General features: G+C 41.3%; 1 protein-coding gene across 4 annotated transcripts in view; it reads right to left on the minus strand.

Moving 5' to 3' along the window:
- DIAPH3 (diaphanous related formin 3) overlaps window positions 1-17,775 on the minus strand; it is an 801,864-nt gene that overhangs the window by 345,901 nt on the left and 438,188 nt on the right. For all 4 annotated transcript variants that reach the window (XM_073663944.1, XM_073663945.1, XM_073663943.1 and 1 more), the window contains 4 exons: window positions 14,561-14,653; window positions 13,351-13,445; window positions 11,866-11,967; window positions 9,192-9,431 (listed from right to left, as the gene is read on the minus strand). In XM_073663944.1, coding sequence (XP_073520045.1) covers window positions 9,192-9,431; window positions 11,866-11,967; window positions 13,351-13,445; window positions 14,561-14,653 — 530 coding nt within the window. The remainder of the gene's footprint in view (window positions 1-9,191; window positions 9,432-11,865; window positions 11,968-13,350; window positions 13,446-14,560; window positions 14,654-17,775) is intronic.

A 17,775-nucleotide genomic window follows, 5' to 3' on the forward strand; every position in this document is an offset into this window, starting at 1 on the left:
TCTATTCCATATACCAGAGGCACAAGTCTATTCCATATACCAGAGGCACAAGTCTATTCCATATACCAGATACACAAGTCTACGGCATATACCAGAGGCACAAATCTATTCCATATACCAGATACACAAGTCTATTCCATATACCAGATACACAAGTCTACTGCATATACCAGAGGCACAAGTCTATTCCATATACCAGAGGCACAAGTATACGGCATATACCAGAGGCACAAATCTATTCCATATACCAGATACACAAGTCTATTCCATATACCAGATACACAAGTCTACTGCATATACCAGAGGCACAAGTATATTCCATATACCAGAGGCACAAGTCTATTCCATATACCAGATACACAAGTCTACTGCATATACCAGAGGCACAAGTCTATTCCATATACCAGAGGCACAAGTCTATTCCATATACCAGATACACAAGTCTACGGCATATACCAGAGGCACAAATCTATTCCATATACCAGATACACAAGTCTATTCCATATACCAGATACACAAGTCTACTGCATATACCAGAGGCACAAGTCTATTCCATATACCAGAGGCACAAGTCTACGGCATATACCAGAGGCACAAATCTATTCCATATACCAGATACACAAGTCTATTCCATATACCAGATACACAAGTCTACTGCATATACCAGAGGCACAAGTCTATTCCATATACCAGAGACACAAGTCTATTCCATATACCAGATACACAAGTCTACGGCATATACCAGAGGCACAAATCTATTCCATATACCAGATACACAAGTCTATTCCATATACCAGATACACAAGTCTACGGCATATACCATAGGCACAAGTCTATTCCATATACAAGATACACAAGTCTACGGCATATACCAGAGGCACAAATCTATTCCATATACCAGATACACAAGTCTATTCCATATACCAGATACACAAGTCTACTGCATATACCAGAGGCACAAGTCTATTCCATATACCAGAGGCACAAGTCTACGGCATATACCAGAGGCACAAATCTATTCCATATACCAGATACACAAGTCTATTCCATATACCAGATACACAAGTCTACTGCATATACCAGAGGCACAAGTCTATTCCATATACCAGAGGCACAAGTCTATTCCATATACCAGAGGCACAAGTCTACAACATATACCAGAGGCACAAGTCTATTCCATATACCAGAGGCACAAGTCTACGGCATATACCAGAGGCACAAATCTATTCCATATACCAGATACACAAGTCTATGACATATACCAGAGGCACAAGTCTACGGCATATACCAGAGGCACAAGTCTATTCCATATACCAGATACACAAGTCTATTCCATATACCAGATACACAAGTCTATTCCATATACCAGATACACAAGTCTATTCCATATACCAGATACACAAGTCTACGGCATATACCAGAGGCACAAGTCTATTCCATATACCAGATACACAAGTCTACGGCATATACCAGAGGCACAAGTCTATTCCATATACCAGATACACAAGTCTACGGCATATACCAGAGGCACAAGTCTATTCCATATACCAGATACACAAGTCTACGGCATATACCAGAGGCACAAGTCCATGCCATACACCAAATGCAGTGTGAACTGAAGCTACACCAGTCCCAGTGAATATTGAATTCAGCCTGCAGTACCCCGATAAGTGGTGAAATGACTATTACCATTCTACATCTACACTTGTCAGAGAATTATCATTTATTCCATATTATATAATATTACGTGTTACTCCGGCACAGATAATGTATGTGCATGTAAAGATTTCTGCTCCTCACCTCCTCCTAAATCTACTGAAGCAGAAAACGTGAATTGAAGACTATTTTCTCATTAATTTTTTAGCTGCCATTCACAACACAAAAAGTATGATGGATTTTTAATTTATGGGCAAATTGGGATTTAGACAATTAAGCCAAAAGAACGACAAAAAAATATGTATACAAATACGTGATGTGAGCGGAAAATTTGATGAGTTGACTAAAATATGAGCAGTCAGAGAGGTTTGGAGTGGCTGCAGATTACTGCGTAGTCAGGCCTGAATGAGCCCAGGAAAGCTTGTAATTTGTTAATAAGAGAGAAATAGCTGTGGGAAGATATCAATAGTCCGCGCAACTAGTGAAGAGTTAAATATTCATTTAACTGCAATTCCCCGGTCTTGTTACTGCTTCTGAAAGTAGACGAGGCAATGACTTACTGCTGCATATTTTATTAAAAGTGATCAATGCAATCAATGGAAAATAAATTGACACATTAATTAATGTCGGGTGAAGTAATTACACCACATATTCCCAGGACTTGAGCCACTTGCCTTGGCTGCTGTTACAGTGGCTTGTGAAAGTATTCACCCCCTTTTGCATTATTTGTGTTTTGCTACTTCATAACCTGGATTTTCAGAGTTTTTTTGAGAGTTTGCATCAGTTCACGGAGAGAACATGCCTACAACTGTGAACCAACCAAGAAATAGGACAAAATAACAGAAAACTTTAGTGTGCATAACTATTCACCCCCCTAAAGTCAGTACTTTGTAGAGTCTCCATTTGCAGCAATTACATCTGCAAGTTGCTTTGGATGAAGCTGGGATTTTTGCCCATTCCTCAATGCAAAACTGCTCAAGCTCATTCAAGTTAGATGGTTTACTCTGATGAACAGCAATCTTCAAGTCAGACCACAGATTCTCAATTGGATTAAGGTCTGGGCTTTGACTAGGCCACTCCAAAACATTTACATGTTTGCCCTTAAACCACTCGAGTGCTGCTTTAGCAGTATGCTTTGGGTCATTGTCTTGTTGGAAGGTGAACCTCCATCCGAGTCTCAAATAACTGGCAAACATGTTTTGCTCAAGAATATCCTTGCATTTAATGTCACCCATCTTCCCCTCGACTCGGACCATATTCCTGTTCCTGCTGCTGAAAAGCATTCCCTCGGCATGATGCTGCCACCACCATGTTTTACTGTGGGGATGGTGTTCTTGGGTTGATAAGCTGTGTTGGTTGGCAGCAGACATAGCGTTTCCCTTGGTGGCCAAACAGTTAAATTTTGGTCTCATCTGACGACAACACCTTTCCTCCATACATTTGGGGACTCTCCCACGTGTCTTTTTGCAAACTCAAAATGAGCCTTATAATTTTTGTATGTAAATAAAGGCCTTTTTATGCTCACTCTTCCATAACGGCCACCTCTATGGGGGTGTATGGCTTATTGTGGTCGTATGGACAGATACACCAGCCTCTGCTTGGGAACTCTGCAGCTCCTTCAGGGTAACCTTTGGTCTCTGTGCTGCCTTTCTGATTAATGCCCTCTTTGCCCAGGCTAAGAGTTTTGGTGGGCGGCCCTCTTTTATCAGGTTTGTTGTGGTACCACGTTCTTCCCATTTGATAGTGCTCCGGGGGATCATCAGAGATTGGGATATATATATCTATCTATCTATCTATCTATCTATCTATCTATATATATATATATATAGATATATTTTTTTTTTTAATAACCCAATTCTGACTTGTACTTCTCAACAACTTTGCTCCTGACATGTTTGGAGATCTTCATGGTGTTGTTTGGTTAGTGATGCCTCTTGAATAGTGGTGTCGCAGCCTCTGTGGCCTTCCAGAAAAAGTGTGTATATACTGATAGACCATGTGACACTTAGATTGCACACAGGTGGACTTCCTTTCGCTAAGCATGTGACTTATGAAGGTGATTGCTTGGACAAGAAATTTTTAGGGCCTTCATAGCAAATAAAGTGAATACATATACATTTGCCAATTTTTATTTATTTGATCCCATAAATTTAACTTATGCCAAGTGGGAGAATACTTTCACAAACCACTGTACCTGTATGTGCATAATGTGTATGGTTTGGTGAAAGAGTAGTGAAGTTTCATTTTTCTGGAAGACGGGCTGGGATCCGCCATTGGCCGTGCAGCTTGGCAATGGCTATTCGAATAGAACCAGCTGTAACTTTTAGTGATCGGGGTAATATTATTCTTGTTATACTAGATTGATTATTCTTTAGAAACATATTTATATAGTATATGGATTTATATGGAGGTCTTCGATCAGTAAATTTCTACATAAAGATTGTGACACCATGTAGCGAGTCATCTTTAGTAGGAACAGTTTTGGGGTTACTTATTGAAGGGAGTCTGTCACCTCCCAAACTTCAAATTCAGCTACTGAAATATGTATATAGGAGACTTAGTTGATATCAAAATCATTCCAGTAACATAGATTTTAGTGTAGTCGTTGCAGAAGATTCACTTGTAAGCCATATGCAAATGAGGGTGCGTCGGCGCGGTCAATGTTTCGGTGGGCCGTTATACCCTCCGATATCTCACACTGGCCCTGAGCTTGATTTTAAGCACTCACTTTCTCCCAGAGAACACTCCCTAAACTGAAATCCATGTTCCTGTGCTTGAGTATGGACAATGGGCCCAGCAGCTCGCTCACAGTGTCAGTGAGGGAACGCTCTGATCTCCGGCTCCTCTCTGAAGCCACACAGCTGATACTGAGCGATGGTCACAGATTGGCAGGAGACAGGTCAAAGTCGCACCTTATGCCCTGATGTCTGGCTCTTGCTTGTCTGTAGCCGCAGATTGCGACACCCAAAAGTGTAGTGAGCGAATGTCTTCAGAGAGGACCTGGAGATGAGAGCCAGTCTGTGTCTTATCTGACCCTGTGAGAGCGCTGCTTTGTATCTAGCACTGTCCCTGAGCTTGACAGCACTCTTTCTCTCAGCGAGCGCTCCTTAAACTCATATCCCCGTTCATTTGCTTGCGCACTGACACTGGAGGCGCCCAGCGGAGCACTCACAGTGATAATGCAAAAGCTGTCAATCAAGCTCAGGGCAATGTTAGATATGCAAATAGGAGGGGGTAATGGTACACTGAGACATTGGCCATACCAAGGGTGCACCAAAGTGCCTTCATGTGCATATGGAATACAAGTGAATTTTTCTTCAGCTATTCCACTAAAATGTATATTACTGGCATAATTGTTATAGGGGCCAAGTCCCTATGTAGAAGTGTAAGTAGCTTAATTTTCAGTTTGGTGTAATGGACTCCCTATAACATTGTGTTTGTAATTATATTTATAGCAGATTTTTTGCAGCAAAGATGATTTCCATGTGTAATCAATCTGTAGGAAATATTATCAAGAGGTTAAACTTAAAGGGGTTGCACAAAGCTTCTGATCTCAAAATGGCTACTGATGGAGGAGCATGTGACCAGACCTGTCCATCAGCCTCAGCCAATGGAAAAATAGCTTTCCCATGTGAAATGTTTTTTTAATAGAAGAGGCTGATGAAAAGTCTGGTCTTATGCTCCTCCATAAGCAGCCATTTTGAGAATGAGATTTATGCAGTCTGTGAAGAAGGCAGCAGTAACACATGCAGGAGGAGACCCTGTAATACTTCTATATTAGTAAGTGCCGCAAAATCATGTCCCCAGCACATCAGTTAAAATGCAAATAAAGTGGACAACCCCTTTAACATTACGCAATATGAAACCTAAATTCTTGCTGCCCAAGTTGCGGCAGCATGAATCAGAGCTTCGCTGCACATTTGTAGCCAGGTGTATAATTCTCTGAAATGCTCTGTTGGTCTATCAGAGAATATACTTTAAAGTGAACCTGACGGTTGATACATGCAGCCCTATCCACAGGCAGTATATCAGACCATGGCTGTAGGATTTCAGCCACATAGGTTTAACTCTGATACACTGCGGCGTTCAAGAGAAAACCATAGCTTAATAGCAGCTGGGGACCAAGAGGGGAAAGGTGACTACAGGGCAGCAGGCGGGGAGAAGTTTCCGAGGACTCGCCTTTTCAACCAGTCTACCGTGCGGCTCGGTAACCGGTCGCAGCGTTTGAGAGTTAAATATTGCTGAAATTAATTCGCAATGAATAGGGCAGCATAAATCAGCTGTCAGTTTCCCTTTAAAGATCAAGCTGGAGACCACAGACCAGACCATTATTCACCGCTTCGTCCATCCTGAGGGCACCACGCACCAGCAGAAAAGGGCCTTGTTAAAGACCATAAAGGTCGAAACGTTAGCTTATTCTTTCCTGCTATGCCACATGGGGTTTTGTTCTAATAAAAACCTTTTGCATCATAATTGGAGTGTCGAAGTTTCTCTTCTACTTGTCCAAGAAACCAGACTAGTCAGGCTCTTCCCCCAATTAGTTCTTCCCAGAACTGCTAGAGATGACTGACAGGTCTCTCTCTCCGTGCACACAAGGGAGAGACCTGTCAATCACCTGCAGAGGCACAGGGAAGAGTTGGTGAAGGGCGGCACTGGACTAGTCTCATCTACAGCTATGGTTCCTGGCTGGCTCTTCAAAGTATATTTTCTCTGAAACACCAGGGCGTTTTAGAGAATAAAATACCTGGCTGCAATTCATGTTGCTCTCAGTTTGGCCAGCATGTATCGCCTGACTGTTTAGCATTATACTGTGCAGCCTAATTTCAATGTGCCTGGTTTGTATCTTCGCAGAGCAAGAGCCCACATTCACGTTTGTGGAGTAAGACACCTACTTTGCAGCGCATGGTCACTTGTACATTCCCTATTCAGTGGCTAGTACTTTATGCAGGTGAAAACATTTGTGAAAATTGGGGTCAACTGTATAAGATAGACCGATAGACCCAAGATAAGATCTTAAATCCCTGAGGAAGCCATCACTTCTGGCAATACGCTTGGGATTCAGGGATCTCCACGCTTGCCAGTGGAATACTCATTACCTACTTCCAGATGGATATTTTGTTAGGGCATTATTCATTACTTTTGTTTAATGTCTGTGTTTTGGCTATCTAGAGTCCATCTGGTATTACAGGAAACAAAGGGGGAGGATCAGTGACACTTATTATGGTGATCACATTAGATTGCACTTGTAAGGTTTTCCGCCGGCTCTAATAAAGGTAATATTTGAATAAATGGCTCTCTGTCCTATACCCTTTGATTGCAGACACTTCATGTATCACACACCGGCTGCCTTGGATTTCCTTTCATAGAAAGTGATGATATGAATGACAAAATAGGTGAGGGAACGCATAAGATATTCACAAAGACATTAAGAAATGGACCATCATCATCAAAGACCTCTCTGTATTGTTAGAGGCACATGTAGTCATGAGTTTAACAAAGTTAGATTCACAACATAGGATCAAAGTGAATTGCCCATTAATCACATTTTATATCCCCATCTACCTCCAAATGCAGCCTGAAAGGCACACTTAAGACAACACAATTGAATAGGTTTATTTTCCTTTAAATGCTGTCACCTCTGGTGTAGCATCAATAAAATTGATGTGTGGGTAATGTTTTTTCCTGAAATATTGCATTAAAGTTGCCCCAGCGAGCGTCTACAAGCAGCGCATTCATATTGTTTAGAAAACTCATTATTTTGTATAGTATACAGCGCTTGGTACAGGACCATCATATATATACATCATCCAGGTTATTATTTATGAACCGAATGTCCAGGGGAAGTCATGGAGGCATAATGTAGGTTTAAATTCAATAAAACCTGATTCTGAAATGGTGGAAACTCGAATTTCCAGACTAAACTTAGAAATAATTTCATTTTGAGATTTCCCTGAATTTCTTGCACAGTCGAATATACACAATATAACATATGACTTTAGAGGCTACTTATCAAACCCGACAGGCTGGAGCAATGTCCAGAACCTGTGTCTACACAAGCTGCTGCTGTAATATCTGTCTATCAAAGGAGAAAATCAGGGTCGATACTCTGATAATGTCAAATAGTGAGCCAACCAAGAGTCAAATGTTCCCCCAAAATTGGCTTTATGTTAGTAACGACACAGGATAGACATTAAAATCTTTTTATAGTTTCTAAGATACAAATAATATACTGATGTATCATTTTTTAACATTACATGAAAAAGTGCACTAATCTTGAGCTGCCCTTTATACTGAATAAAAGCATGGGCAGCACCAGGCTGGTGATTTTACTAAATATAAGTTAGAGTAAAAGGTGCTCCTAATACACCCTCTCAAAAGGGCTCAACTTTATATCAAAGTTTGGCCAAAACTTCCAGGTTGTGGGATTCCAGCATGCAGAGAGATGCCACATCCCTCCATGACCCTTCTTGTAGGTAAAGAGTATGACCCAAAACATGCTTTACTGGGTTGCTACAGCTTTACTTTGGTTACTCACTCATTCATCCTAAGGAGGACTGTGGAGGACTGAGGAGGACCTCACAAATGGATTGGGCGGGCCTTACTATGATAGAAAGTCAGACCCTTTCGATGGGCATTATGGACAGTTATGAGCACTTTTGGTACCAATTTAGATTTAGTAAAATCATCAGTTTGGGGCTGCCAGCTCTTAATACATAAAAAGGGCTCTTTAAATTCTAACATGTTACATAAAGGTGTCACAATGCTGAAAACTGTAATTGGACACTTAACATGTTCCATGGCATTTGTTATAAATCCCATCCACTTTGCTGGAAGTGTAAAATGCTGCGTTTTTGGTGTAGCGCCACAAGCACCACCCTGATTTATTGAGTGCTGATCCACCTTTTGATTTAATACCTTAAGATAATGACGTCCACAAAAGTTCATGGATATTTAAGATGACATTGCTTTTTGTATATTAACATATGAAGACTCGTAACAAATAATTACTTGTAATAAGAAGTAACAGACTCACAGTACAGAGACAAGGTTAGGTAGGTTCTATAAACGTGATCCACCATAAGTCATCAGAAAGCACAAAGCACCCACCACATGCACACAACAAAATGAAGTAGGAGTAAACTATTACCTAAGTTGTGTTACATTAAAGTAAGGAAAGTTCAACAGGTCTATGAAAAGTTTAGCTTTTACTACCAGGAGAATAGAAGGTAAGATGTGCAGAGGAGCAATAAAAGGACAGCACATCTGTGCGCACATCCTGCATCACCGGATAGAGGTTTATTGTACGGGACATGCTGGAGTTCTGCTTTCTACACTTTACTCTATGGTATATCCATTAGGGTTACTTACGATAAAACCACAGAAATGGAACACGAACTAACAACAAATGTTTTGAAGAACATAGGTAGAAAATATTTTTCCCTCAGTCTCCATTAATAAATGTGATGGAGCGGCGGCTGCAGAACGACGTCACCAGGAAATACACGGCACGTAGAAAGTGTAAAAGTAACACTCACTTTACACAGAGAGCTGAGGCTGAACCCAAACGTCTGGGCATTTCTGGATCCGGCATTCATGTAGTTTCCTATGAGCAGAACTATCTCCAGCAGTTTAGCGAAGCTCCTGCTTTTCTTTATCTCCTCGCACGCTTCGCTGACAGCCATAATATCTGGTTTGATGTTGTTTACTTGCTCTTCAAATTGAAGGCGAAATAGAATTGCGTTGAGACGTGGAATGAGCTTCTTCACGCTGCTCATCTGATTAAAGAAAGGAATATATTTTATGAAATGGCTATATAATAATTTGCTGCTTTAAACCATTCTAGGGGGACCGGCAAAAGAGAAATCCTTCAGTGTGGGATGTAATTATGAAGGACAACTTTGCACAGATCTCATCTCACTTCATATCTACAATGTCTATTCTCCATCACTGCAATTTATCAGACACAGAATTAAGAGAGTCGAAACAGAACCTCTGACAAAGAAAAAAATAAGAACTTTGTTGGATTTCGAAGCCTGCCTTGTATCAGATCATTTATTGTGCCGCAAGCAGGATGCTGAGATCTCCATCCAGGAGAGCACCACTGAAGATCCCCCCTGTCATCATCCCCCGCCTTCTCCCTAACAAGGAGCAGGACGTCTTAATGACACATATTTCCAGCCATATTGATATATCACAGGGAAGAGGTAAATTAATGGTGGCAGCGGCACGCAACAGTTCATTACTTTGACTTCTTATTAATCGCAAAAATGATAATAAGCACTAAAAATCCAACATGATTAACAGCCACCAAACTAATGGAAGCCACCATCATATACACAAAGGGAACGATTCATACTTTACGCCTTCTTTTTGTCTCGTTTTTGCTGCTTTAACCCCTTCACCCCAGGCGATTTTCCGTTTTTGCTCTTCTTCCAAGAGTTGTAACTTTTTTATTTTTCTGTCAATGTGGCCGTGTAAGGGCTGGTATTTTATGGGGCGAGTTGTACTTTTCAAATCCCACCATGGACCTGCAAGAAGTTTGTATGTTCTCCCCGTGTTTGTGTGGGTTTCCTCCGGGTTCTCCGGTTTCCTGCCACACCCCAAAAACATACTGATAGGGAATGTAGATTGTGAGTCCCAATGGGGACAGTGCCCATAATGTCTGTAAAACTGGGGAATTAATGGCGCTAAATAAGTGAGAAATTCATTTACCAATTGCAACTTTTTAAAAAATAACCCATTTTTGGTGCAAATGTACTCCATTTCGCCCCGTGGAGTGATATTTTTTTGCATAGCTGCATTTTTTTTTTGCAAAAATGTTATGACATGTTCACACATCATGCTCAAAAAGGTAAAAAAACAAAAATAAAAAGCATTTGGGATTTTGCACAAAATTCATAAAGCTGCGAGTGCCATAGTAAAGAATTTAGCACAAAATACATCAACAAACACAATACAAACTGAAAAGTGACTTAAAAAATCCCATTAATGTTGAATCGGGGCCAAAATTTCTAACATAATGTAAGGCCCCTTTCACACTGCATTCATCTCCACGTTCAGTGGTCTCATGGGGCTTAAGTCCAAACTCCATGCAAATAGGGATTGGGGCGTATCGCCGATGGGGCCATCAACTCTAATGTTGCAGGCGGAGTCACCGTGTGCTCTATTGTGCGGCATTTTCTGGAGTATACGCCTACTGGAGGTGGACACCCTGGTGGCCGAATGGGTTGGAGGCCAACTCCCATCTAAGGTCTGTTCTGGCCATTTATTACATGGAAAGCAATCTTCCTAATATCAGCCATCTGATATTATAAACACAAATGTTTCTCAGTTCCCCCCCAGATCATGTTTCAGGATTTCCATGGAATTATGACAGCATCAGAATTTGGCACAGGATCTCTCACCTGTGCGATCTCTGAGGAAATCCCGAAAACACGATCTGTTGGGGGCCGCAAGGGCGGGAGTTCGGGAAACTCTGGTGATCAGCTGATCACAGAGGCTTCCAAATCTGGAAAATACTGGCCATATAATGGCATTCATTTCCTGCAATAATAAATGTTTTCTTTACTTGTATCAGATGCATCAATGTTTGACCAGGAATAAAAAACAGCAAAGGATCTATAAAGCGAAATCTATGCAAAATATGAGGCACATAAAGGAGTATATGGATGAGTATCAGTTGAGACCCTCGGGCTGCAGGTTGGGCCCAGGTACCATGAGAACACAATCACTATAGAAACTGCCACGGACAACAAAGAAACCATTGTCTGAATGCATATTTCAGGGACACGTCTACAATACCAAGTTGGCTTCTTGCAGATTCGCAGAGGACAAAGCGTCATATACCGGCTATATAAAGAACTTCATAGTGGTTTTTTTCAGGTCTCATTTATTGAAACTTACTTTTGTACATTTTCCCAGTCATAATGACATAATTTTAGAAATATAACTGTACATAAATTCTTCCCACTGTGACCTTTTAACTGGAAAGCATTTATGGGAATTAGCACAGATAATACAGTATATCTCACCACCTTTTATCTCATAGCTATAAAGGCTGTCTGGCTGTGGAGTGGATTTACATCTCCTTCATCCTCGGAGAAACCTATGCAGCTTGATAGAGTCACAAATGCAATTTTGTCATCCAACAATTCATTTTAAATGGAAAATTGGATGAAACAGATTGAAGACACATAAATAAAGACTCACCACAACACCGAACTGCTCCGGCTCGGACAGGCTGCAATATTCACCCTTCAGTTTGGCCAAGGCTGTTAATTGAGTCTGTTCCGGCATATGTTTTATTAAATTCTGCAGAGAGAACAACATAATTATTAGCTTAAAGGGGTAAGCTCAAGTTTAGAAATTATTCCTTACCCATGGGGAGCCCGACCGCCGGGACGACCACCGATTTTGAGAATTGGGACTCTGAAGAGCCCCGTGTAACAGGAGCAATGGTCAATCATGCGCACTGCAGCTTTATTCATTCTTATGGGACTGACGAAGACCAGCCGAGCGAAGCGCTCAGTTATCTCCAGACATCTCATTAAGAATGAATGGATCATCAGTGCTCATGACTGAACACCGCTCCATTCACACGGGCCTTTTCAAAGCCACAGTTCTCGGGAACACAGGGGGTCCTAACAATGGGAAAGTTATTCCCTATATTCTTCCAAACTTGAGAATACCCCTAGAAATTTATGTTAAGAGCCTAACAATTATTTACTACAATAAGTCATTCAGGCCCAGGCAAAATAATAAGTGCACCTACACTTGACGGTACCCCATGTTGTAATTATGCAGCACAGCACCTATGCTCTCGTGACTGAGGAGGGTTTAGGACTAACACTCAGGGCTGTGGAGTCGGTAAGCCAAACCTCCTACTCAGACTCCAACTCCTCAATTTCCATGCCACGCACTCCATCTCTAACTCGCTCATACATGGCTCATGTTTAAGTGATGAATTTACTGTAGCACAGATTCATCTCAGCTAAAAGTCTAGACCCTTAGATCAGGAATAGAACAGACATTTATAGGACATTTCATAACTTTCCCAAATTCTTAGGAAAAATATTCCCCACAAACTGCATTGAACTACTGTACCCAATTTATTATATATTTTAGGAGTTGGTCCATTTTATACCAACTCGACCAAAATAGGCTCCGACTCCGACTCCACAGCCCTGCTAATAATATGAAGAATTTATCATAATTGGTAATCCAGCAGGATCATTATCGCATCAGGAGGTGAGCGGCACTAATGACGTTATATTGGTAGAAGACGTGCACAAGGTATTATATAGGGGTCCTATAGACTAGGACATGTGCACGATACCGCATTCTCATCACGATATGGTATATATCTACCATACATACAGGAGCTGGTCACCAGCCATCATACAGGAGCCGGTCAGTATCTGTATATGTCCAGATATAAAGTGCTATTGAATGCAGGACGGGTGTGGGAAAATGATAAACTATAGAGGTGATGTGATAGACCGGCCTATAGACCGTGCCTTAAAACTGTGGATACTGAGAAGGCTTTTTCCATGTAATGATCTTCTGATTAACTTTCATTATAGGGAAACAAAATAGTTATATAAAGCTACTTAGCTAAATTATGGTCAGTAGCATTAGGTTTCATGAATTATAACAGCTTTAACAAATAAATCATATTAAATAATATTTTGCTACCTGGACCATGGAATCTGTCAGCTGTGTTTCATCAATTTCCAATATAATTTTTTTAATGTCTTCATAAGGCAAACGATAAGAACCCAGAAAGATAGCTGAAAATGAAACATATACTGTTGGTAACAATTATATCACAGCAAGTCTCTTTCTCTTACATCACAGTATCATATGGATATCTTGGGCGGGATGAGACTGATGTATTTACTTTGAAAATCTATCTCAGAAGGGCTTTAGAATCTTGATACTAAGATGAGCATTTTAGGAGTACAGCTAAAGAAACAAATTGTGTATTCAATCTCTGTTTTACAGCTGCAGCTTGTACTGAGCAGGGTGAGATAGCAGCAGTAAGGAGGACACTGAGGAGCTGACATTCAAGCTTGGTGGGCAGAGACTGAGAAACTTTCATAAAAATTATACAGCCATTCTGACATGGATTTTCAAAGTAAATACATCATTTACATGAGCCGACCACGGCTGTCAAATACCCACCGATCTGCTACATGCAAGATGATCATCAGTAGTTTAATGCCTTATCAGGCCAAATGGAAATCTATACACACACAGAGCGATTCCTAATGCGACCATTTACATAGAGTCATTTGCTGCCGAGAACAAGGATTTCTAAGCCAGCTTGAAAATAATCGCACCTAACACTCATTCCCTTATTACTGTTCTGTGTAAATGAATGTCTGCTGACCACCTCCTCCTTCCCATAGAACTTCATGAGCACCAGTTGCCATCTCCTCTCTCAGTAATAGGAAAATCTGTACTTACTGATGACAGATTTTACCTGTGAATTGAGAATACTGAAAATGAAAAATCAGACCAGGAAGAAAAAGCTAATTTTTCTGATAAGATATAATACGCATTTTCTTATTTTGATGTGTATTGTGGAAAAAAAAGTAAAAAATTACAACTTACGAAATCTATTTAGTAATGTACGCAGTTTCCATTATAAAATCTGGTGATACATTCACTTGAAATTGGAAAGCTTAGCATTTCATTTTTTTAGGATTCATACTGTATGCTTCTGGAAGCATGAGATTTATCCAAAAAGTTATAAAACAAGCATTTTTCATTCTGGAAAGCCAATTTTTTTATTCACTGTACACATACGAATCGTTAAATGTTACTATATTTTATCAGTGTCGCATTTTTCTGAAACAAACCTGCACTTGTTGGTTCCTTACGACTCCATTTACATACTTACATAGATTTTGAGCAATTTTAGGCTCCAAAACTTTCAGTTCCTTTATTCGCTTCTTTGTAAACACTGGGTCATCTACTTCATCATCTTTTTTTACTAGAGACACATTCAGAAAATAAAGCATTTAATAGTATAAGTTACTCTGCATATGTAGAAAAGACAAACACAGTTCAGATATATTTCTATAGCAAAAAACAATATTCTTTTAACACAGTAATAAAGAGTTTTCAAGGAGCAATACAGTGTGGTAAATGGAACAACAGAACCATGAACTGATGAATCCCCCGCAGCTCAATCACCTCTCTGGCATAACTAGGCGGCACGAGACTGCCGAGACCAGCTACTGACCAATACAGCTGATTTACTGGTCTCAGCGATCTCATGCCGCCTACTTTATGCCAGTTAAAGGCGTATTCCTATCTTCAAGATCCCATCCCAATATGTAGTAGGTGTAATAATAATAATATTAGCAAATGCTTCCAATTAAAAATGTAGTATAGTTCTCCTGATTAGCTATGTCGCTTATGACGTGCCCCCTGGGCCGTGGGGTACTCAGTAGCCGGGCCGGTCGATGCTGGGGGATGTCACCGTGGCAGTGACCCGGTCCGTGACCCAGGGTGGTCAATTAAAGGGGAAAAGTAAAGGGGAAATGAAGCTTTTATAGATAATGTTTGTGACGCCACCTGTGGTATGCGGCTATATGGGGAAGCCGCTGCGGTGCAGGTCCTCTGGAGCTGATAGTGACACAGCAGAGTTGGTTCAGCTCTCCACAGGCAGAGCTTAGCTCCAGGGCAGTGTATGATGATTTTGTGAGGTAGATGTTGCTGGTGCTGTGTAGTGCAGGGTCGGTGGCGCAGCAATAATTCCAGGACACAGTGGGGTGCAGTCTTCAGGTTTTACTCAGTTATTCAAGACTCCAGGTTACCAGCACCAATGTGCTGGTAACCTGCGTTCACCAAGGAAGGGGTTCAGCAATCTCTCAAGTATCTCAGGAGTACTTAAACGGGACCCCATTCTATGTGCCTTCCTCGGTCATCTTCCTGCGCTGGCTCTCACCCTCCTGCCCTGCGCCTCACAATCAGTGTCCCAATCCAGTAGCCTCGGATCTTGTCAGGCGACCTGCAGTCCCCTGAATCCTATGCGGCCACCTTTTCGGCGATATAATTGTGGATGTGGGCAGCTGCACCTTGAAAGTACAGTAGCCTCCGGTTTTCTAGCTGAGCCTTGTAGTTCTCCACTAGTTAGGGGCCGGTCCCCTCTGCGGCCTGATCCCTCCACGTCCGTGTAGATTCGGGCGCACGGGTGGCTTCCTGCACTCATCGTGCCCCTGGGATCCCCTCTGTTCCTCTTGGAGCCTTCCTTCTCCTCCCATCCTCTCTCAGTCTGTTCTCCTGGGCCTCTCTTACTAGGCCCGATCCTCCTGAGCAGAGCTCCTGCTCCCAACACTTCCTCTCTCTTTCACTCTCTCCTCAGACTGCACTGACTCCTTCAAGATGGTTCCCTTCTTATACTCCTTCTGAAGGTGCTCCCCTGTCCTACTTCCTCCACCCACACTCACTACATGGTTCCCCCTCTCTTGGTTCCCCCCTTCCAGCCAGGGGGCAGGGCTCTGCATTGTACACTTGCATCTTGCCCCTGCCTGGTCTGAAATGGTGTAGTGTTGGATGCAGGTGCGTGGATCCCGGGCATTACCCCATCCTTACCTGAGAGTGGGGCACCACACCTCTGGGTGAGATGCAGTACCTCTGTGGCGACTGAATCCGCAGGGGCGCCACACTTACCTCATGTGCAGGCACTGCAGTAATTTAGGTATCCATAGTTACGACCACTAACAACTAACTGTCACTATCTGAGTGGTTGTAACCATGGATACTTGCGCTACTGCAATGTCCTACACGTGGGGTAAGCGGCACAGCTAATCAGAAGAACTATACTACTTTTCTAATTGAAAATACTTGCTAATATTATTGTTATTACACCTACTACAAATTGGCATAGGATCTTGGAGCTGGGAATACCCCTTTAATGAGAGCGGCCATCCCCTGTGTAGACCAGTGCAGAACTGTGGCAATTGAGCAACAGGTGATTCATAAATTGACTAATAGTTATGTTAATTTATAGGATTTACTGTCTTTAGCCATATTTTTCGTAATCCCGGAATACCCCTTTAAAATGTGACCACATGACCACTGCAGCCAATCATTGGCCTTAGTGGTGTTTGCCTTTATGCTGTATACCTTCCATTGAGGCAATAATCCTTTAAGTAATGGTTGATTTGTTATTTTACTGGTCTCGGCCACTTTTTTTTTTAATCCTGAAAAACCCCTTAAGTTTTGTAAGCAGACTTGGGGCAATAGAGGCATCAATAATAGATGGAGTCAACATAATCAAAAAAAATCACAAATTAATTATTAAATGTATTTGAAAATAAAAAATAGATCTTTCTTCATAAAACTTTATGATGGTCCACACAAAGTGGCTAAATTACAGCAATATTAAGACAAGAGAGAAAGTCAGGAAAAAAACAACATTTTGTGGCAATGTCATGATAGCTATGAACACAACATTGGCGTCCTGACTTGCCAAAGGTTTCATCGTGCAGAACGTTGCGATCTAAACTTCAAGAGAAGAATCAACTTTTATGAAAATTATGAGACAATCTCCCATAGGAAATCTGGTCAGAATGAGGGGGATGCCTTCACAAAGAGGAGACAGAAGAGGAGACATATCGCCATAATCCTTGCAGCAACTAACCACTTTGTGTTGGAAGGAACATAAAGGTACAAAAAAAAAGAGAGACAGGAATATATTTGTAACAAAAAGCTGTTAAAACCTTTTTAGTGGCTCACATACTAGTAAGTGCCTGGTCAACTTATAGAAATGCTGAACAGATTTATTGTTTTTTTTTTAGATATTATTCTTTGCAGAAGCATTTCCATTTAACATTACTGTAGACAGGATTACACATACTCAACACTGCCCACTGCCAAGAAATGGGAAATTCTGGCAGGAGCCATCCACTTCCATGTATAACTGGTGGCAGGCAGAAAGGGAAATACTACAATCTTAGGATATTTTCTTTATTGACCAATGAATTTAGATGGCTTATAAGCCTGGAAATCCTCGTTCACAGCAAGTTCCTGAGATACAACTAGGACTTCGAAAAGGTTCAAATTGATTCCGCTGTTCTCTTCTGCCACCTCTGCTGACCAACTCGG

The sequence above is a fragment of the Phyllobates terribilis genome, unplaced genomic scaffold, assembly GCF_046119375.1.
Source record: "Phyllobates terribilis strain yellow unplaced genomic scaffold, ASM4611937v1 Scaffold_2__4_contigs__length_985480577, whole genome shotgun sequence".
NCBI classification, from domain to species: domain Eukaryota; kingdom Metazoa; phylum Chordata; class Amphibia; order Anura; family Dendrobatidae; genus Phyllobates; species Phyllobates terribilis.